This window comes from Rhizopus microsporus (assembly GCF_002708625.1).
Source record: "Rhizopus microsporus ATCC 52813 unplaced genomic scaffold scaffold_23, whole genome shotgun sequence".
Classification (NCBI taxonomy): domain Eukaryota; kingdom Fungi; phylum Mucoromycota; class Mucoromycetes; order Mucorales; family Rhizopodaceae; genus Rhizopus; species Rhizopus microsporus.
In genome coordinates this window covers 207301-225759 of record NW_019671938.1, presented here as the reverse complement: position 1 = coordinate 225759, position 18459 = coordinate 207301, and the positions used below count along the sequence as shown (strand labels likewise).

The window sequence follows — 18459 nt, the reverse complement described above, 5'->3', positions numbered from 1 at the left end:
GTTCTATAGAAAGCAATAAGTGTATATATTTATTAAGAACCAATATGTATGACTTACTTGCAAGTAGAACAAACAGGAGACCATTTACAGAATACTAAAAAAAAAAGTCAATAAAAGAAAAATAGCTAAAAGGAGACATATACTTGATAAACACACAGAGCAAACAAATCCAATATCAACAATTTGTTTATGACAAAAGCAAGCTGCTCTAAAATCAACTTGATCTTGTGTTGGTAGGTTTAAGAAGTTACGTGAATATCTATCAGGCAGGAATGCCATCTAAAGAAGGAATATCTTAGTACATTGTTGTATAACTATAAATATATATGTTACCAAGAGATATTCCAATAATGCTTGAGCATTATCCACTCGAACATAGACGCCACCTGTGATATTGGATGCTTGTTGTAAAAAGGCATTATCTTCTCCATAGATCTTGCACACATCTACTGGAATACTCTGGAAAAAGACTAAGTGATCATGGCGTTGGTTTCATAATGACTTACTGCTTTCTGTGCTGAAAATATACAATTCATCAATGGGATATATTGAAAGGCTGAATCAGGCGACACGGATAATACCAATATTCTAGGTTTAATATATCCTTCATCATCCAATTTAGTGATACGATTGATATAACATAATGCCATCGATAAGGCTCCTGTAATTGTCGGCATAGATCCTGTGTCTCTTTTTAAAAAGTCTGTATCTGTATTGAATAGCTTCTGAAGGTTGGATACTACTTGTTCTGTCACAAATTGAAATATAGGATATATATTCGCATCTCTTCTACTTCCATTCATACTCATTTCTTCATGTAATGGATACAGAAACTTGCTGTGTATATGATAAGTAACAGTTTGAAATGTATTTTAACTAACCTATGACCAACATGGCTGGCTATGACCGCAACACTATTATTATGCTTAAGTGATAAATGGGCATTAACAAAGACAAGGATTTGATTTAAAGCATCGTCCAAAGATAATGGAACTTTAGCTTTTGCTGAATCATTCCATGCAAATGGGTTTGTGTCAAGAATGATTACAAGTAGATTTGAATCGTCTTTATATATATATATATATATATTAGTGAAAAAGAAAAGAAAGCATCATGAGGTATCTGTCAGAATACCTTCACTGGTAGAGACGTCTTTCATTCTTAGCCGCAGGAAAGAGTGACTGTATTAGAGAGGCGTATGTGAAGTCAAATAGCTGAGTGTCAAATAATTTTGTACTGTGGTGCAAAAGGTGCATTGACAATTACACTTTATTCAGAATGCATTACTACATAAACCTCATAGAGTGGTATAACAAAGCCACAGCTAAAAGCATACTTTATAAATTATATGCTGCTTTGAGTTGTAGCATTCAGATTTAAATCAAACTATATAATGTGTTTTTTACTTGCTTTCAAAAGAACATTTTGCAGTTTAGAGGTAATATTACCTTTTTTGGATTTTGCAGTGTTCCTCGTATTATCCATAAAAAGAGTATATGCTCTACTTTTTCTTTGAGCTCATGACATGTAAAGAGAAATAGAACAATCAAATGAGTACTTTATCAAGAAAACGAGATGAAGCACGCGTGTAGATAGAAAAAAAGGGGAGGGGAATACAACAAACAAATAAGCAAAAGGAGAAGAAAGATAAACAGGATTGACAAACAGCCACAACAACGTGTTGAAGAGAAATAAATAGGCTGCTTATAATAGGAGGGAGAGTTTATTATATCATGTTTTAGGAGTCTATAATGAAAGTACTTTTTTTTTCTTGGAATACGTACAGAAAAAACCATTTTAAAAGTGACATTGTCGTATATCGAGGATGGAATCATGATGATTTGATTTCAAAACAGGATTCGCCTGTCCTCCACTCGTGCTATTTCCTGGAGTAGAGCAATAGCTTGTATTCGTACTTGATATTGAGCATGTATCTGACGAGTGACGAGGTGAATTGAAACTATATCCTTTTTCAGTAACGAGACGATCCATTATTTGATCTAGCTTCTTCTCTGATGGATCACCATGGGTTCTTAATTTATAATGAACTGTTTCATTATCCTCATCCGTATAATTTCCAACATATTGCAAGACTGTTTGAGCAATTGATTCAGAATATTGCATATGAATAGCACGTCTTTTAGGCGTTTTTTGTTTACAGTGAAGGTGGTAGGGCTCAGCTACTTTTTTGATCTGTAAGCTTGGTTGTTGTTGTTGTTTAACAAAAGAAGAACATCTGAGGATATGATAGCGAAGTTCAGGTAATGATATACGTAATGCAGGGTTTAGACAAAATATACGTAAAAGTATGTCTTCAAGTTCTTCAGAGATGCACGGCAATATCTTGCGGAAAAAGTGGCGTGGATGGCGAACATAGGCTGCGAATGTTGCATTTCGCATATCAGCTTGTTTCCATGGATTTCTGCCTGCGACTAAATTAATTAATATAACGCCAAGACTCCAAATATCGTTCTTTTCTGTGCTATAACCCTTGATACGGCTATGATTGCGGAAACTTCCCCCCTGACATTCTGAAATATAGAAAGGTTTATTATTAAATGAAAAATACATTGGACAACTATTTTACCTGGAGAAAAATAATAGGTTGAACCACAGCCAAACTCGTCAGAGACTTGATGCGTCGTCGCTAAACCAAAGTCTGCCAGCTTCACTGTCCAATTAGGACCCAACATGATATTCTCAGGCTTCAGGTCGCGGTGAAAGATGTTGCTTTGGTGGCAATAATGTACGGCGTCAATAATTTGTAAAAATATATATCTTATGGCATCATTATTGCCAACGATACCCCTTCCTGGTTTTGTAATGGCACTGAATAGATCGCCTTCAGGAGCATATTCGATGACCATAAACACTTTGTTGCCTTCTCTCACAATTTTTTCAAACGTCAAGATGTTAGGATGTCCCGATAGATAGGCATGCACTTCGATCTCTCGTCGGCTGATATTCATATGTGTCAAAAGTTTAACAGCAACTTGTCGACCCGTGTATACGTTTGTTCCCAAATAAACAATGCCGTACGCACCAATGCCCAATACTGATATTAACTGAATGGATTGATTATCGATCCTACTGTACAGCAATTGTTGTGCTTCAAGCATCTTTTCATTTTGTTGAGTTGTTGACATGATAATAAAGGGCGTTTAATGAATAAAAAGAAAAAAAAAGAGAAAAAGAACAAGTAAACTATAAAGCATTATATAAACTTTAATGCGTTTGTTTTTTTCCCTCTCAAAACTTTGCCCCCTTTCTTCATCATCATCTCCTTCTTTCTTCTCTCTCCTTTTGATCTCCCTTCAAAAAGCATATCAACTTTTTTTTTTTTTTTTTACTATATCCCCCCTTCTTTGAATGATTATTTTAAGCTTTTTTTTTTGCTATTCCCTCGTGGCCAACGACTATTTAGCCTTTTGTGGCAGAAATTGGCCATTAAAAAAAATAATGTAAAACAGAAGCAGCGCCCCGATTAAATCAAGATTTATTCGGCAATTTCGCCGTCTTCTAATGCATCTTCATAAGGTGAAGGATGTACGTCATTTTCTTTAGAAAAGTTATCAACAGACATATGCATCTCACTTTGTGTGTGCGGTGACCTTGAGCGAGGAGACTGGCTATGCGTGGATTTGACCTCTCCCTCTTCCTCACTTTCTGTTGCTGATTTGGGAATGTGAGGCTGATCATCCACTGGATTTGTAAAAGCGTCTAAAACAGCATTAGGTTGATGTATCAACATGTTTAAACTTACCTGTCATTTCTACATCTGTATCAGGTTTGTTGTCGCTATTTAGCAATGCGTCCGTATTGATATCCTGTTCTGTCTTTATGTCAGCCTCCTTTTCTTCTTCTCTCAATGCTTCAGCAAGTTCCTTTTCTTCTTCTTGTGATATTTTTACATTATTGACTGCTTCTGGACTAGCTGTCCTTGATTGTTCTACCTGATTGTCCTCTCTATAATTTCTTTCATGTCTACTCTTGAGATTATCTGTTGTGCCTTGTGCTTCACCTTCATCTGAATCATAATATTCATTATCAGGCACAATACGACGATCCCAAAAGTTTTCTAAAAGTGTGTGAATATCATGTCTTAAGGGCACTCTTTTAAACTTACGTGAGTATCGATCATCCGCATCTTGTTCGTCCTCATCTTCAGACATGTCCATATCACGAGGCACCTCTAATGACACAAATGTAGGTTTGATTGTTGTTATTGTCTTTGTGCTTTTTACCTTGCATTTGAACACTAGGAGCAAATAACGTTCTAGATAAATTTTCAAATACTTGTGTTCTTTAGATAGACATTAGTAACTTTATATGGCCTTTTTTTTTGTAGACTTACTTGATCTTTTCTAAATAATCGGGTGTATTGAGATTTTCCATATTACTGGGACGAACGTCAAGTTTGTAATCAGGTCCAAAATATTCATAGTAATCATTATATGGCATCTCTGGGCCAATTTCTTGACCAACAACCACTCCTGTTTCATAAGCCCATGCTCTTGCTACATTTCTCATCGTGTAGCCTCCTCCTCCTAATACCAAAGTAGGCAAATTAAATTTCTTTACGAATCGAACACAGTTGGCATGTCCTACATAAAAAAAGATTGAGTCATTGTTTGGGCATTCAAGTTATTACCTTTCATTGAAAGATTAAAGCAACCAAGTTTATCTCCACTCAATGAATCACCACCACACTGCAAGACAACAGCAGCAGGTCTATACCATTCCATGACTTTTTCAATCACCTATAGAATCGTGTCAGCCAGTGATTATGAGCATGATAACAACTTACAGGTTCAAAGGTAGTTCGGTAGCTTTCATCATCAATACCATCTCTCAGTGGCACATTCACACTGTAATATTTTCCTTTTTGAACACCCACATCTTTCAGTTCACCCGTCCCAGGGAAAAACTCACCATATTTATGAAAGCTGACCGTCATGACACGATCTGTTGTATAAAATGCTTCTTCGACTCCATCACCGTGATGCACATCAATGTCAATATATAACACACGAGCATAGTATCGAAGTAATTCGAGAATACCCAAAACGATATCATTCACATAACAGAAACCGGAAGCTTCAGACTTTTTTGCGTGATGAAGGCCGCCCGCCCAATTGATGGCGATATCACACAATCCTCGATTCAATCTGGCCGCACCCTCTATGTATGTATGTTATAAACATGTATGCAAAGCATGTGTATCGATGATTTACCCATGGATCCACCTGCACTTAATCCACAATACTCGAATAAACCTTCGAATACGGGTGAATCATCACCCACGTTGACTATGGTAGAGTTAATAACATGTAATGAGTGAGCTTTTAATTTACATTTAGCTTGTTCTTTTTGAAACTGATCCATATTTTCAGGAGTAACACGCGATAAGAAATCAATATAGTCGTCTGTGTGGAATTGGGTCATTTCCCATTTGTTTGCAGGTTTCGCTCTCTATGATTCAAACAGATTAATAAAAAAGCATATAAAAGACTTGAAAACTGACATATATTTCCATTTTTTTGTATAATCCATAATTCATCACTAGACCATGACACATTCTTATTCTATGGGGTCGCATAGGATGGCCAGGTCCATAATGATAATTACCCACATTGGCTACGCATTTATATTCAGTAAGAAGTTTATATGCTTATTGAACTAATTACCATCATAAAAATAGCAAACTCTCTTTTTACTCTCTGAAGGCATTTTAATTATTAAACAAGGAGGGAAAAAAAAAAAAGAAGTTCTCGAGCACAACCAATACGTGTGTGGAGATTGAAATCAGCAAGGTATTTCCTTTTGTCAACATGGCAGCCCCCTCATTATTTAAAGATCACTTTGATATTATGGCGCATATCAAGAATTCTCTTTTCTCAGTTTGAATCCATGAAAGATAACTACGTTTTCAAATCAATTTTGATACGTGTTTCTTTTTTTTAAAAAAAAAAGCTTCATATCCCTACAGCTTTTCTTCAAATCACGTATCAGGCAGACTGTATTGCTACAAAGCAAAAGTCGTCCATGTAAAGAAAATGATGTATCATCTACTAGTTAATGGATTCGAAAAAGGATCACACCACACGGGAAGTCTTTTGCCACTACGTATTCTAGTTTGGGAACTATCAAAAAAGTGCAATCGCTCAAAATATAATCTTTGCAAAAGCCAATTGAATTTTGCAAAGCGTCATTTGAAGTTTGGGCAAAAAGGCCGACATTTAGATTTTAAAAAACCGCCTCACCTTCATTTTCTTTTCCCTTTACTTTATACATGATGATGATTACTGTCTTGGCAAGTTTTTTGCTCCTGGTTCAACACATCATTGCTCTATCCATCAATATTAAAGCAGGAGAAGTAGATTGTTATTATGAATATTTGGAAGTTGGAGAAAAGTTGATTGTTTCCTATCAAGTAAAAATATATTTTTATATAAATATAAAAAAACAAGAAATAACCACCAATATGATAGGTAGGCGATGGTGGAAACTATGATATTGACTTTTGGGTACATTCAACTACAAAACATAGACACACACACTAACAAGTCTATAGATAAAGGATCCTCAAGATACTTTTATTATTAGCAAAGTAAAGCAAACATCTGACGCACATAGTCTTACAGCCAATATCGCTGGAAAATACACATTCTGTTTTAGTAATGAATTCTCAACTGTGAGTGATAAAAAGATTGGATTTAATGTTCACGAGAATATTCAAAAGATTCATGAAAGCGTCAAAGGTAAAATACATTATTGGGACTCTGGTATAAAATTTAACCCTCTCTGTCTTTATATAGAAAACACGGATCCTTTGGAAAAGGAAATATCTGAATTAGCAGAGAGTGTATTCAATATCAAGGCACAACAGGAATATATCATTGTCAGAGAACGTCAACATAGAGATAGTAAGTGTAAATGAGTATGAAATGATTTTATTAATATCTCGTAGCTGCCGAAAGTACCAATGCTAGAGTCAAATGGTGGTCTATTGCTCAACTTGGGTTGTTGGTCAGTGTTTGCTTTTGGCAAGTTTATTATCTTAAACGCTTCTTTGAAGTGAAGCGAGCTGTTTAAAAAAAAGCTTTTTTTTATTTAATAAAATAAAGGAATATCATCAAAATCATGGTCAGGTAATAATATAGGCGACAAGGGAGGAGATAACAAGGTGGAAGAAGGTTGAATAAATTCGTTAAATTCATCAAACACTTGTTCATCTGATAGGACAAGCGAAGATGTGTCGAGGCTAGATAAAATAGTTAAGGTGTTCATGGGTTCAAATAAGGAAGGCGGTCTATTATTATTATTTTTTAGTGTATTTTCAGGGATAGAATAGGGTTGATAGCGTCGATGTTGTCGACCGGGCGCCTTTACGATCGAATCACCCTTCTTCTGGATCCCTCTTGTTGAAGAAGGTTGTGATCCATTTCGCTGGTAGTGGTTGTAAATTGAGCGCGTAGAAAAGCAATCATATTGTAGTTGGGTTAAGTTAACTTGATACTGTTTCTCTGATGAAATGGCTTTGCTTGTAAATGTAAACCCCTTTTTTCTTTATCAAAAAAAAAGGGTGTGTTTCCTTTGGATGGTTTGGGTTCAAGAAAAATAAAGGATAGGAAGCTAAAGATTCCTAATATATGTGTGTATTTGTTATTTCTTGATGTATAAAAGAAAAAGAAAGAAAGAGAGAGAGAAAAAGAAAAAAAGAGAGAGGAGTTTTTATATTGTAAAAAATACTGTGTATCATTGTTTATTTTTCCATTGGCCAATTCACACGTGTTTTTTACTGTTGGTAAGAGATACCCTCCAATCTCAGCTTGGGTTCAGCCTCCTTTATGTCTTCATCTATCCACCAAGAGAGAATCCAGTCATGGTCTGTCACTTTGGATACCTCCCATCTGCCAAAATTGACATTCACCTTGGTCTCTGGTGGCAAAGGGAAATTCTTTATGGGCACATGTATCTCGGTTGGACCAATGCATTCAAAGTTTGGCTGCAGAATATATTCAAATGAGGCTGGCGTTGTAAATGTGGGTGATACAAATGTGATTCCCATTGGAGTCCCTGCAGTCTTCTGGGGATGTGGTCTGTGTAAACTGACAAGATCTCGTGTATTTTGACGAAAATGGTTTGATAGGCTATCCTCCGTCATGGTTGCCTTTTTGATATCTGTCGTATCTTCGTTTTCTACCACAATTGTCTTCATGGTCGTAATCGAGCTTGTAGAGTCTTGTGGTGATTCTGTATTGTTCAAGAAATCAGGATCCTTCTCAGCCAGTTGCCATATACTAAGATCCTCTCCGTTCCAGAGGTCACCCCATTTAGCATCGTTATCTGGAACATAATTCCACAAGGTATAGTTGAGTAAATTCTTTTCGAGAGCAAAAAGATTGGCATCCATCGCCTTGTTCTGATTCGATTTAGGATGGCTAATGTAGTCACCTTGTTGATCTTGAAAGAAGGATAGCAAGTAACTGAAACAATAGGAGAAAAGCGACTCATCTTTACTCTGATTCATTTCCATATCATAGGGGATACCAATTTCACCCAGTATACAAGGATACTCGCCCAAGTTTTCTAGTCCCTCTTGTTGCATTGTCTTTAATTGATCTACAAAGCACTGCCTGATCGCTTTTTCTCCAACACGAAGGGCGCGTAAATATCGGAGCGGGCCAGTACCATACTTTCCTCTCTGTAGGTTGATAAAGTCTACATTGTAATTACACCACTTTTTCTTCACAAGTGTAAGGCCATCATACCAATGAGGCGCATAGACAAGTCTTTCAGTAGGAAAAGACATCTTGGGAGGAATTTCTAATACTGCAGGCTGTACAAACATGAGTGCGTCAGGTTGAATGCGTCGTATGACATTCATGTAGTTTTTAAAATGATCTAACCAATAGTCAGAGAATTTGGTGGGTAAACCAGTCTGAGGATGTGTAGCAAAGTATTCTGGTTGAATCACTTTTTTGGTATCTATATCCCAAACATCATGCGTTGCCCAGATACATCCTGCTGGCCAAGATTCTGCTCGTTTCCAGCCAAATGATGCATATGCCTCTTCTAATTCTTCACTAGACATCCATGCCTGCTTTCCTTTTGGGTCTACCATGACTCTGCCCGTCTTTTTCGGTCCTGACCATGTAAACTCCCACTGATCTACGACGGTTGGATTGCCTGATCCTAACAGCATGCCTTCAAAGGCAGTAGGCATTAATCCCATACGGAAATCAGTGTCCACTTTATTAAAATGAGTGATATCGTGGATCGAAAGGTATCCTTGACCAGGCTCGTTCATACAGTCGTAGCCAATGACCACAGTATCGAGCTGATTTTCTTTGATCTTTTTGACCACCTCAGCCATACAACGAAAGAAATGGTCTTGTAAAAAATCTTGTACATTCACACCATTGACTATACACTTGGGGGCAAACGTTCTGCCCGCAAAAAATAAGGTAAACATGGTGGCAGCTGCCAGTTTTTGATAATTTGTGTTCCAAATCATTTTAGGAAATTCGTCTGGATTTGAATACAGATTATGCACAATAGCAGCATTTGTATCTGGAAAATGCAATGGGTTTAAACCAGCAAGGACCAAGGTCCAACCAGGATGTCCTGAACCTCCACAGTGTCGAGACCACTAACAGATTGTTAATAGGATATTATCATTATTTAATGACGCTTACACAGTCTTGGTGAGGATCGATATAGACTTTCAAGTTGTATGCTTCACATTTCTTCAACACTTGGATTAAATAATTCAAGTAATCTTGATCATAAATGCCACTGTATAATACATCAATCTATGTATAAAAATATAAACATTGACTCCCAACTTACGGCCCTTCATGTTCAATAGCTTCCCAGGTGATAACAAAGCGGAGTAAATTGAACCCATAACTTGCGATTCTTGACAAATGCTCATCTGCTTCATCAAGTGGAAATGGTCTTCCCACAAAGTTAACTCTTCTGTCGTAGTCAACCCAGTAACCATTACTTTCATGTGAGGGTAACCCAATAGGTATCTTTGTCTCTCCACTGAGGTTGATGCCTTTGAAAAGAATGGTTCGTTTCGTTTTGCTATCAACAAACCATGGCCCGTCTAATTCCATTTTAATAAAGAAAGAATAAAGAGAGAAAAAAAGGGAGAATGCATAAGGGTTTGGTCTATGTAGTTTATCGGAGTTGGCTGCAGAATCAGCAGGCCATTGTTCATTAAGAGTGATGATATGCAACTCACATTAACCTATCCCTTTAATGTTTAAGCTATAAAAAGTTTAAATATATGTTACTCGGATTACAGAATTGTTTTTTTCAAGGTGTAAATCTAGTGTTCTTTTATTAAACATACATATATAAAAAAGAGAAAACAAGTGTCAAGGAATATACACACACATGATGATGATAATATTTATGAATGATATTTTCTCTTGACCACTTGTATGATTACTTATAACAGAGTCAATAAAGAAGAAAGACCCAACTCGATAAAGGCTGTTTGAACGGCTACAAAGAGAGAATTGATCAAGAGAGTAATAATAATAAAAGCGGAGATTCGACAAGGTAATTCACCTTTTCTCTCTGTCTTTTTTTTTTTTTTTTTACTTTTTCCCCCTCGCTTCCTCTTTTTTTTTTTTTATAAAAAAATGAGTTCTTTTGCAGTACCAGACACAAAGAGTCTTAAAAGAAAGAGAGAATTAGAAATAGAACTATCAAAAGAAGTTGAAGATCAGCCTACATCTCGTGATGCTTCTGGTAAATAGAGAAAGGAAGAGAGAGAGATGAGCTATATATTCAATATATATAATTTTATATAGACGAAGATAACACAGATACTTCTTTACCACAGCCTCTTCATCAAGAACTAAGCCCTGTTACAAAGAAATTACGTCAATTTGGACCTAACCTTTCTGCAAGTGAAGAAGAAAATGATCATTTGGTCTGTTTACCTCCTGGTATAGAAGAGCAATATGGGTTCAGAATTAATCCTGTGAGTTTTGCTTTTTTACTGCCAATAATTTGTATATTCATGTATTTTTTTTAGCCACCAGTGGATAGACCCATTCGTATCTATTGTGATGGAATCTATGATCTATTTCATTTTGGACACGCTAAAGCACTCGAACAAGCCAAAAAGGCTTTCCCTAATGTGTATCTTTTAGTGGGTGGTAAAATAGCCTCTCCATTTACAAAAAAAAATAGTATTCACATTCTGTATAGTATGTAACGATATCGAAACACACAAACGTAAAGGAAAGACGGTGATGACAGATGTTGAAAGATATGAAGCTGTTCGACATTGCAAATGGGTGGATGAAGTGATTGAAAATGCCCCTTGGATTATTGACCAAGAGTTTCTTGATCACCACAAGATCGATTATGTCGCCCATGATGCTGAACCCTATCAGAGTAAAGAGTCAGGTGATGTTTATGCATTTGTAAAAGCGCAAGGCCGATTCTTCCCAACTCAGCGTACAGATGGAATATCCACTTCTGATCTCATCACTCGTATCGTACGTGATTATGATGCTTATCTTCGTAGAAACCTTGAACGTGGCGTTAGTGCAAAAGAATTAAATATCTCCTTCTTAAAAGTAATAAGACAACATATAAAAAATGATGTACTCATCTTTATTTGTAGGAAAGAAAAATAAAGACCAAAAAGTCAATAGAGGATTTTAGGCAAACACTGAAAACTGCTATCAATGATACAATATTACATTGGGAAGATAAGAGTCATGACTTTATAAGAGGCTTCAGTGGCGTCTTTGGTGCAGAAGATGTAGTGGATAAATTTTGGAAATACAGAAACAAAAAGAGACTTCAATCTGAGAATAGTAGTAGTCAAGCAAGTAGCAGAGTGCAGTCAGAAGATGAAGAGATGGAAAAGAATGCTAAAGACTAAGTTGTACATTATTTTTGAAATTCAAACAAAATAAAGCTAGTACTTAGACTACACAGCCTATGAATATTTATAATGATTTACACTATACAGTGAAAACGGTACATGTAATTAAGTCAAATGTAATCTCACACGTAAAGATTGATATTAGACATGGTCAAATACGACAATCTTTTATGAGAAAGAAAAAAAAGAGCATGAAAATACCATATTTTACTCGTAAATTTTCGTTTTGACAAAAAAACCAGCCATAATCACGGCGATGACCACCGCGATGACCACGGTGATAACTACGGTGATAGCCACTGTATAATTACTTTGTGCTTATGGTCATACTTTTCTGTTTTAAGAAAAAACACATGTCAATCCTTGCCTGTGTATGTGTTATTTTGCTTTTCCAATCGATTTGCATATCGTAATTTTTTTTTGCGCGTCCCAACTTTTCTTTTCTTCGATTTTTTAAACATATTGAATATTCTCATTATACTTCAATGTTAATTCATTATCTTTAAATAAACATTGTTTGTTTCTTTAGATAGTCATATTTACTACTTTGAAAATTATAGCATTGGTTCAAGGGCCAGGCATCGGTCAAAAAACGAAACAGAATGCTTGATCCAGCCTTGACAGTCCGCTACGGTTACTTGCTTAGCTGATTCGATAATTCTTTCACTTAAAATATCGGTTGCAGTTAAGCAATCTCTCCTGATTCTGGCCTTAACCTTTGCCCAGAACAATTCAATTGGATTTAGAAATGGCGAGTAAGGAAGGTAAGCAACCTTATAGCCTCGGTCCACAATAAGTTTTTGAATATTAGGACGTTTATGAATCATGGCATTATCCATAACAAGATATCTACCAGTCATTCCACGAGCATCTAAAATGTCCATAACATCACTTACGAACTGAAGAAAATGACCACTTCGTGTACCGATTCTAGCGTTTATTTCAGTAGCATCCGCATCATCGTTTTCTCTCTCTTTTTTTATTTGAAATTCTACTCTTTTGAACTGCCTTTGGCTTGCGCAAGGTCAAATCAACAACTCCTTTTTCACAAATAGCCCCAATGATTGCTACGGTGATACCTTTATTTGAAGGGAAACTTGCTTTAGCAGGCATCCCTCGCTTTGATCTACCAAAGTTTCGTCTAATACGCATATTAAACTCAGTTTCATCAATGAAAATATAATTATTTTGCCAATTCATTGCTTGATCTGCTTTCCATGCCAATACAATTTCTTTACGTAATTGCAACATATTATCAGTTGCTCTAGTAGCAAGAACTTTATCTAATTTTTTCAAAGCAAGTAATGCATACTTAATGAGATGCTTATGTAAACCCGATAAAGTAATTGAAATCAAATCAGGGAAGGCAGGAAGCAGTGCATCTCTTGCCTCCCAAAGGACTGCAGCCACATTTTGCTCATAAAAACTACAAAGGAAATCTGTATGTTTCTCTTCGAGCTTTCTGTCATTTCCACCTTGACGTGACAGTTTTTTGGTTCCGGGCAAACGCTTCTCCACATTATCTTTATACAATTTGACATAATGCTGCGCTGTTCTTACAACAATGCCAATGGTTAAACCAGCTTTTCTCGCAGATATTCCTTGCTCAATAACAAGATCAAGTAGTTCTTAAATCTGAATTGGAGTATAAGAACGATACGGTCCCCTGATGTTTGCTTTAGTCTTAGTAATCATGCCGTTTCCTCTTTCTTCAGCACTTTTTAACATTCTATCTATAGACACCTCTCTTGTTCTATCTCTATAACTGGTGTACATATTCTGCTTTCTGTTTTAATTTGGTAGTGGCTCTTAGTGCTTACATACATCATCACTTGTCATAACTCTCTTTTCAACATAGCTTTGGCTCGGAAGCTACTGCCACAATCATTGCAACGAAAAATAGGTTGTGAAGGCTCAGATTTAGCAGAGCCATTTTGGCGAAAGACACCTCTCACGTTGTTGTCGCTGTTATTATCAGGAATAGCAGAGTCTAGAGGCACAATTAACGTTCATTAATGTTTTATTGGTTAAAGGACACTTAATTTTTTCAAAGTGGCAAAATTTACCGTTTTGCATATTGCTGTATTACAAGATAATATTACCGTCGCTTTTTTAATACATCTTTGTTTGATTCGATATTATACGTTTATTGATTTTGACTTTTATAAAAGCAACAAGGAAACAGTGTCTAGGTAGGACTCAATATGGTTTTCCTAATAGGATCGTCTTGTGATAGTGTACCATCCAACATGACATGAAGTTGGTTTATGTAATCAATAGCAGCTTGAAGTACGCTTAATTTATGTATAGGTTGTTGAACTGTTGTTGGAAATGGTGAGTTACATGATGGTATGAGTGCTTTCAGTCTTTCAATCTTGTCATTCATTCTCTCTCTTCTTCTTTTTTCGATCGCACTATGCGATAACCTTCGTTTACGTAAGTTGTCATCGATCGTACTTGGTTTATAAAACTGTATGATGGGTGAAGGTAGTTCTATAGAAGGTAGTCTCTCTCGTGGATAATTCATACAAACAGTAGTAAAATAAAAGAGATAAAAGAGTGGTGATCACCATTTAAATATTTATTATAGACTATCTTTCATGAAAAAGCATGATAGATTGTTTATATCTTATTGGACAAATGTTTGCCCACACACACACAAAAAAAAAGTTAATCCCTAGGGCCTGCCCCAAATACGGATTCTACCCCTTCTATCTGTTGTTATCATGTAGTCTTGTTTAAATGCTATAGAAACGCATGGATCAGCATGAATGTTGTGTATTGTCGTTGGTTGAAGTATGGCTGCTTGATTCTTCTTGATAGGTGGATGCAAAACTGGTGGAATGAATATCTCGGGAGCTGATTTAGACCCTCGCTTTTTGTTATTACTATGGTTAAATAGTCCATGTGGTTCATGACTTGAAAGCCCTTTGAATATCTTTAGTGATCTCTTCCGTTCTACCACATCAGCGTTATTATTATTTGTAAATGATATTGGCGCTGAAGGTGGTGGTGGTGGTGGCCATTTTGTGGATGATGCGCATACAGATAATGTTATCCTTGGCTGAAATGCAAATAAATTCACATGTTCATATGGATCTTTCAACTTACATGTTTTGGTTTTTGTAAGGCGCTCATAGAAAAATCCCACAAGATGAGATTACAATCTTCGCCTACGCTTGCAAATCGGTAGGACTGTTCGTCACATTTCCATGGATCAAACGCTATACTGGTTATCCAAGATTTATGACCATGACAACGAGCAACCATTCTCCTCTCTACAAAGGACCAGATAGTAACAAGATCGTCCTGCCCACCTGTCTAATAGAGCAAAAATTGAGTACAAAAATGAGATAATCATCCAGATACTTACCACAATATAATGTCCATCTGGACTCCAACTAACACAGTTTAATTGACCGAAATAGCTTGAGAATATGTCTGTCAGTCTCTCGTTTTTATAATCAATAATCTTTAATTGACCATCAGCTCCTGTTACTGCTAAATGAACTCCGTCTGGACTAAATGAAAAATCTAACATCTTTCGATTAGATAAGCTGATAATAAAAATGATGAATACATTTTACCTGTTATTGCTTCTTTGCTTAATTTCCAATAAGAGACTGGATTATGTTTGTAACCCTTGTGAGGTCTAAAGGTATAAAATCTATAGTTGTAAATGACATGAGTATATATGGCTTTTTCTAAAAAATGGAGAGCATACTGTGTCTCAATCCACGAATTGGGTTCTGATAGTGAAAATGGTTGGTCATCACGTTCTTTACTCATAATCATCATTGAGCCATCTTTGAAAGCAGCAACGAACAAGTCTTCGGATCCAGGTAACCATTTGATCATATGAACAGCCGATGAAACTAGACAGCCCTTAAAAAAAAAAAAAAAAGTTGGTACGTCATTGATATCCAAGTAGTCTATAGTTACCCCTTTGTTTAATCGAACATACTTGGAACTGAATGGATCATACCATACAATATCCCCTGTGGAAAATCCAATGATAACATCAAGATGATCATCGCACTTTGTGATTTCGTTTATATCGTGACATAATGGATAAGATTTTGAAAACACAACTCTCGAAAGAGGTTCCTACAATCATCAAGATGTAAGTTGTAAGTTTGCTTATATATAAAAAAGGAACATACTGTCGGCTTGTTCTTTGAATCCACCCAAATGAAGCTTGATCCAATATTAAAAAAGCAATAGTCATCCTCTACTGTCTTTGCTGACAATATCTTTTGTAGGTTTTCATGAATAATGAATCTTAGGACAAATGTTGATTTTGTTTTTGATAAGTGGTTTTTTGGCTTGCTACTATTATTACTGCCAGAGCTTCTTCCAATAGACGTTGATAGCTGACTGCCATTTGTTTTACCAAATAATGACGAAATAGACCCAACACTGTGAGGAGTAAAAGAGGCATCTTCCTTGTTATCCAAACTATTATTATCCTGCCAGTTGGTTGTCATGTAGGAGCTTTGTTGTTGTTGTTGGGACAAAAGAATTTGAGGTGACGATGAATAAGAAAGGTTACGAACATAACTTTTTGTCGAAGCATTAGGTATGGGAATAACAGGTGTCATGGACAACCCAGGATAATAACTGCCTATACTGTCTTCATCGGATGAATCATGTCTCTTTTTGAAATTGATAATCGATGCTCGGGTTCCAAGCGAATACTGCGGCGCAATTGTGTCGAAAAATACCTCATGAAGCAACGGATAAACTCCATCCAGTGTGTGTATTTCAGTACAATTAAAGTTTTTGTTGCTTGGAGGAAAATGGACAACTATTTTTGTTGTGTTGTTACTGCTATTTCTGTTCAAGTTGTGCTGCAGACTGGTTGCTGCTAATGTCTATAAAGAAAATTAAGTTTTAAGGGGAGGTTTATGTCTATAATGAATTTACAGATTGGAGATAGCCATCCATTCGTCCTCTCTTTTTTTTTCTCACAGGTCTGCTTTATAAGCCTAATAGAAAAAGGGAAAAAGGATAATTCGATGGTACACCACCTATGACGTTACATTTTTTGTAGTCCGGGGCAATGGAGAAACTTTTGTTGAAGCGGGGAGAAACATGGAATGTCTTTAGATAGTAATATGTATTAAAGAGGGTTTCAGAGTTACTACATCTTTAATGACATCATCCCTCACTCTATCGCTTATTGTCATAAGTTATTGCCTTACATACCTTGGCTGTTCTATTTTATAAATGTTCGCTGCATATTATGTATTTTGTAACTCAAAAGCGAATTTGTGCGCAGCCATTAGATGCTTTATCATGTTTATTCAAGTGCACAGTACTAAAAATTGAAGTAATCGATCCCTGTCCTTGTAGTTTCTAATATTGGCATTTTTGAGCCCTTTGCAAACATTATCCATAGGTAATAAGTAGATGTAATAACCTTATACAAGCATCTTACAAGAAGAGCCCATAGCTGGTGAACGTGAAGGATGTATGTCGTGAGCATTCCATTAATTCACTAGCTCAAAGAGCAATACAAGACAGCATATGGAGGAAAAATAAAAAGTTTTATAACACAAGGCTAGTAACATACAAGGAGGTGCAGAAGGTTGATGCTAGTCAAAGTATATCAAGTGAAGAAGCGTTTTAAAAGATAGACATAGATACCCTACACGTATCAAATTGAATAAACTTGTAAAGTAATAAAACCAAAAGCTCGAGAGTAGTCTTTCAAGTATGCTTTTTCATAATTTGACTCGTCATTAAAAAAGCAGTGTGCCTCATGTTTAGAGTCTTTTAGGTAAAGTGTACAAATATGCCTTATTTCTAGATTTTTATACATCTTTTCTTTTCATAATTATCCAATTGTACACTAAACTAATGACTACTTTTTCTTAAAGTGCTTTAAAGAAATGTCTTGTGGCTTTACTTGTCTTCTTTAAACTAAGTTGCATCTGTCCTTATTGCTTGTTCGTGCCGCATAGAAACAAAATGCAGTGAAAGTATATGGTGATTAAAAACAATAGCCTGTTTTGTTGTACTTTAACAACATTATTTCCTTTAGCTTGGTCGTTTCATTCATTGGTTCCATTTGAATGAATCCAAAATTACCTCAAACGCCGCAATCTGTTCAGGAGTCAAATCAGGTTTACCGGCAGAAGAACCTTTACCACTTTGGGGAGGAGGTGATGGACATTCGTCATTTTGGGAGCGATAACGAGAGAAAAATCTTGAGGAGAAAGAGTATGAATATAACCAAAAGGCAGATCAGAGTCAATGGCGGCAAGGTAAGCACAAATAATGAGAGTAACAAGCTTGATTTTCATTTAAATGACCAAATGGTTGAAGAAATATTGTGTCTTTTGCGTAAAACATTGCCCCTCTTTTATATTAAAACAGATATATGCAGCCATTGTCTGCTATGGCCACTTGCTATTGACAACAAGCATATCTTACTATTATTGATTAGATGTATCCACTTCTCTCTCTGGGATTTGCTGATAACCTTTTCAAAAGTGCATAAACTACAGGAAGTATATTCGCTTTGTGCAGAT

At 36.1% G+C, this 18459-nt stretch overlaps 8 protein-coding genes across 8 annotated transcripts; 2 read left to right on the top strand and 6 right to left on the bottom strand.

Moving 5' to 3' along the window:
* Positions 1-53: 53 nt before the first annotated feature.
* On the bottom strand, positions 54-1159 carry RHIMIDRAFT_286400 (general transcription factor IIH; the record flags this gene model as incomplete). The annotated part of the gene is made up of 6 exons (XM_023613378.1): positions 54-94; positions 138-279; positions 334-459; positions 507-837; positions 882-1065; positions 1135-1159. 6 exons carry the CDS (start codon positions 1157-1159, stop codon positions 54-56), a joined length of 849 nt encoding a protein of 282 aa, XP_023462276.1.
* Positions 1160-2223: 1064 nt separating this feature from the next.
* RHIMIDRAFT_219635 (kinase-like protein) lies at positions 2224-3167 on the bottom strand (the record flags this gene model as incomplete). The annotated part of the gene is made up of 2 exons (XM_023607385.1): positions 2580-3167; positions 2224-2490 (listed from the first exon to the last, which is right to left on the bottom strand). Coding segments are annotated over exons 1-2 (834 nt in total), but the record flags the coding sequence as incomplete, so codon positions are not given.
* A 311-nt stretch (positions 3168-3478) lies between these two features.
* On the bottom strand, positions 3479-5893 carry RHIMIDRAFT_268896 (histone deacetylase). Its single transcript, XM_023612097.1, has 11 exons — positions 5688-5893; positions 5525-5637; positions 5355-5472; positions 5235-5309; positions 4808-5181; positions 4652-4760; positions 4355-4604; positions 4245-4303; positions 4127-4192; positions 3764-4078; positions 3479-3720 (listed from the first exon to the last, which is right to left on the bottom strand). The coding sequence occupies exons 1-11, from the start codon at positions 5728-5730 to the stop codon at positions 3497-3499; spliced, it is 1746 nt and encodes a 581-aa protein (XP_023462274.1). The 5' UTR covers positions 5731-5893; the 3' UTR covers positions 3479-3496.
* Positions 5894-6148: 255 nt separating this feature from the next.
* Positions 6149-7095, top strand: RHIMIDRAFT_230891 (COPII-coated vesicle protein; the record flags this gene model as incomplete). The annotated part of the gene is made up of 5 exons (XM_023607679.1): positions 6149-6433; positions 6492-6527; positions 6575-6761; positions 6819-6926; positions 6971-7095. The coding sequence occupies exons 1-5, from the start codon at positions 6293-6295 to the stop codon at positions 7093-7095; spliced, it is 597 nt and encodes a 198-aa protein (XP_023462273.1). The 5' UTR covers positions 6149-6292.
* A 593-nt stretch (positions 7096-7688) lies between these two features.
* Positions 7689-10262, bottom strand: RHIMIDRAFT_268892 (glycoside hydrolase). Its single transcript, XM_023612096.1, has 3 exons — positions 9856-10262; positions 9702-9801; positions 7689-9655 (listed from the first exon to the last, which is right to left on the bottom strand). Exons 1-3 carry the CDS (start codon positions 10125-10127, stop codon positions 7799-7801), a joined length of 2229 nt encoding a protein of 742 aa, XP_023462272.1. The 5' UTR covers positions 10128-10262; the 3' UTR covers positions 7689-7798.
* A 356-nt stretch (positions 10263-10618) lies between these two features.
* On the top strand, positions 10619-12040 carry RHIMIDRAFT_268889 (uncharacterized protein). Its single transcript, XM_023612095.1, has 5 exons — positions 10619-10770; positions 10833-11005; positions 11060-11183; positions 11236-11609; positions 11657-12040. Exons 1-5 carry the CDS (start codon positions 10662-10664, stop codon positions 11918-11920), a joined length of 1044 nt encoding a protein of 347 aa, XP_023462271.1. The 5' UTR covers positions 10619-10661; the 3' UTR covers positions 11921-12040.
* Positions 12041-12565: 525 nt separating this feature from the next.
* RHIMIDRAFT_241573 (uncharacterized protein) lies at positions 12566-13999 on the bottom strand (the record flags this gene model as incomplete). The annotated part of the gene is made up of 5 exons (XM_023609610.1): positions 12566-12583; positions 12640-12794; positions 12919-13551; positions 13800-13913; positions 13990-13999. 5 exons carry the CDS (start codon positions 13997-13999, stop codon positions 12566-12568), a joined length of 930 nt encoding a protein of 309 aa, XP_023462270.1.
* Positions 14000-14489: 490 nt separating this feature from the next.
* Positions 14490-16948, bottom strand: RHIMIDRAFT_74100 (WD40 repeat-like protein). The gene is made up of 8 exons (XM_023615634.1): positions 16850-16948; positions 16087-16797; positions 15866-16030; positions 15648-15808; positions 15511-15590; positions 15297-15457; positions 15035-15244; positions 14490-14987 (listed from the first exon to the last, which is right to left on the bottom strand). The coding sequence occupies exons 1-8, from the start codon at positions 16868-16870 to the stop codon at positions 14601-14603; spliced, it is 1896 nt and encodes a 631-aa protein (XP_023462269.1). The 5' UTR covers positions 16871-16948; the 3' UTR covers positions 14490-14600.
* Between the last annotated feature and the right edge of the window lie 1511 nt (positions 16949-18459).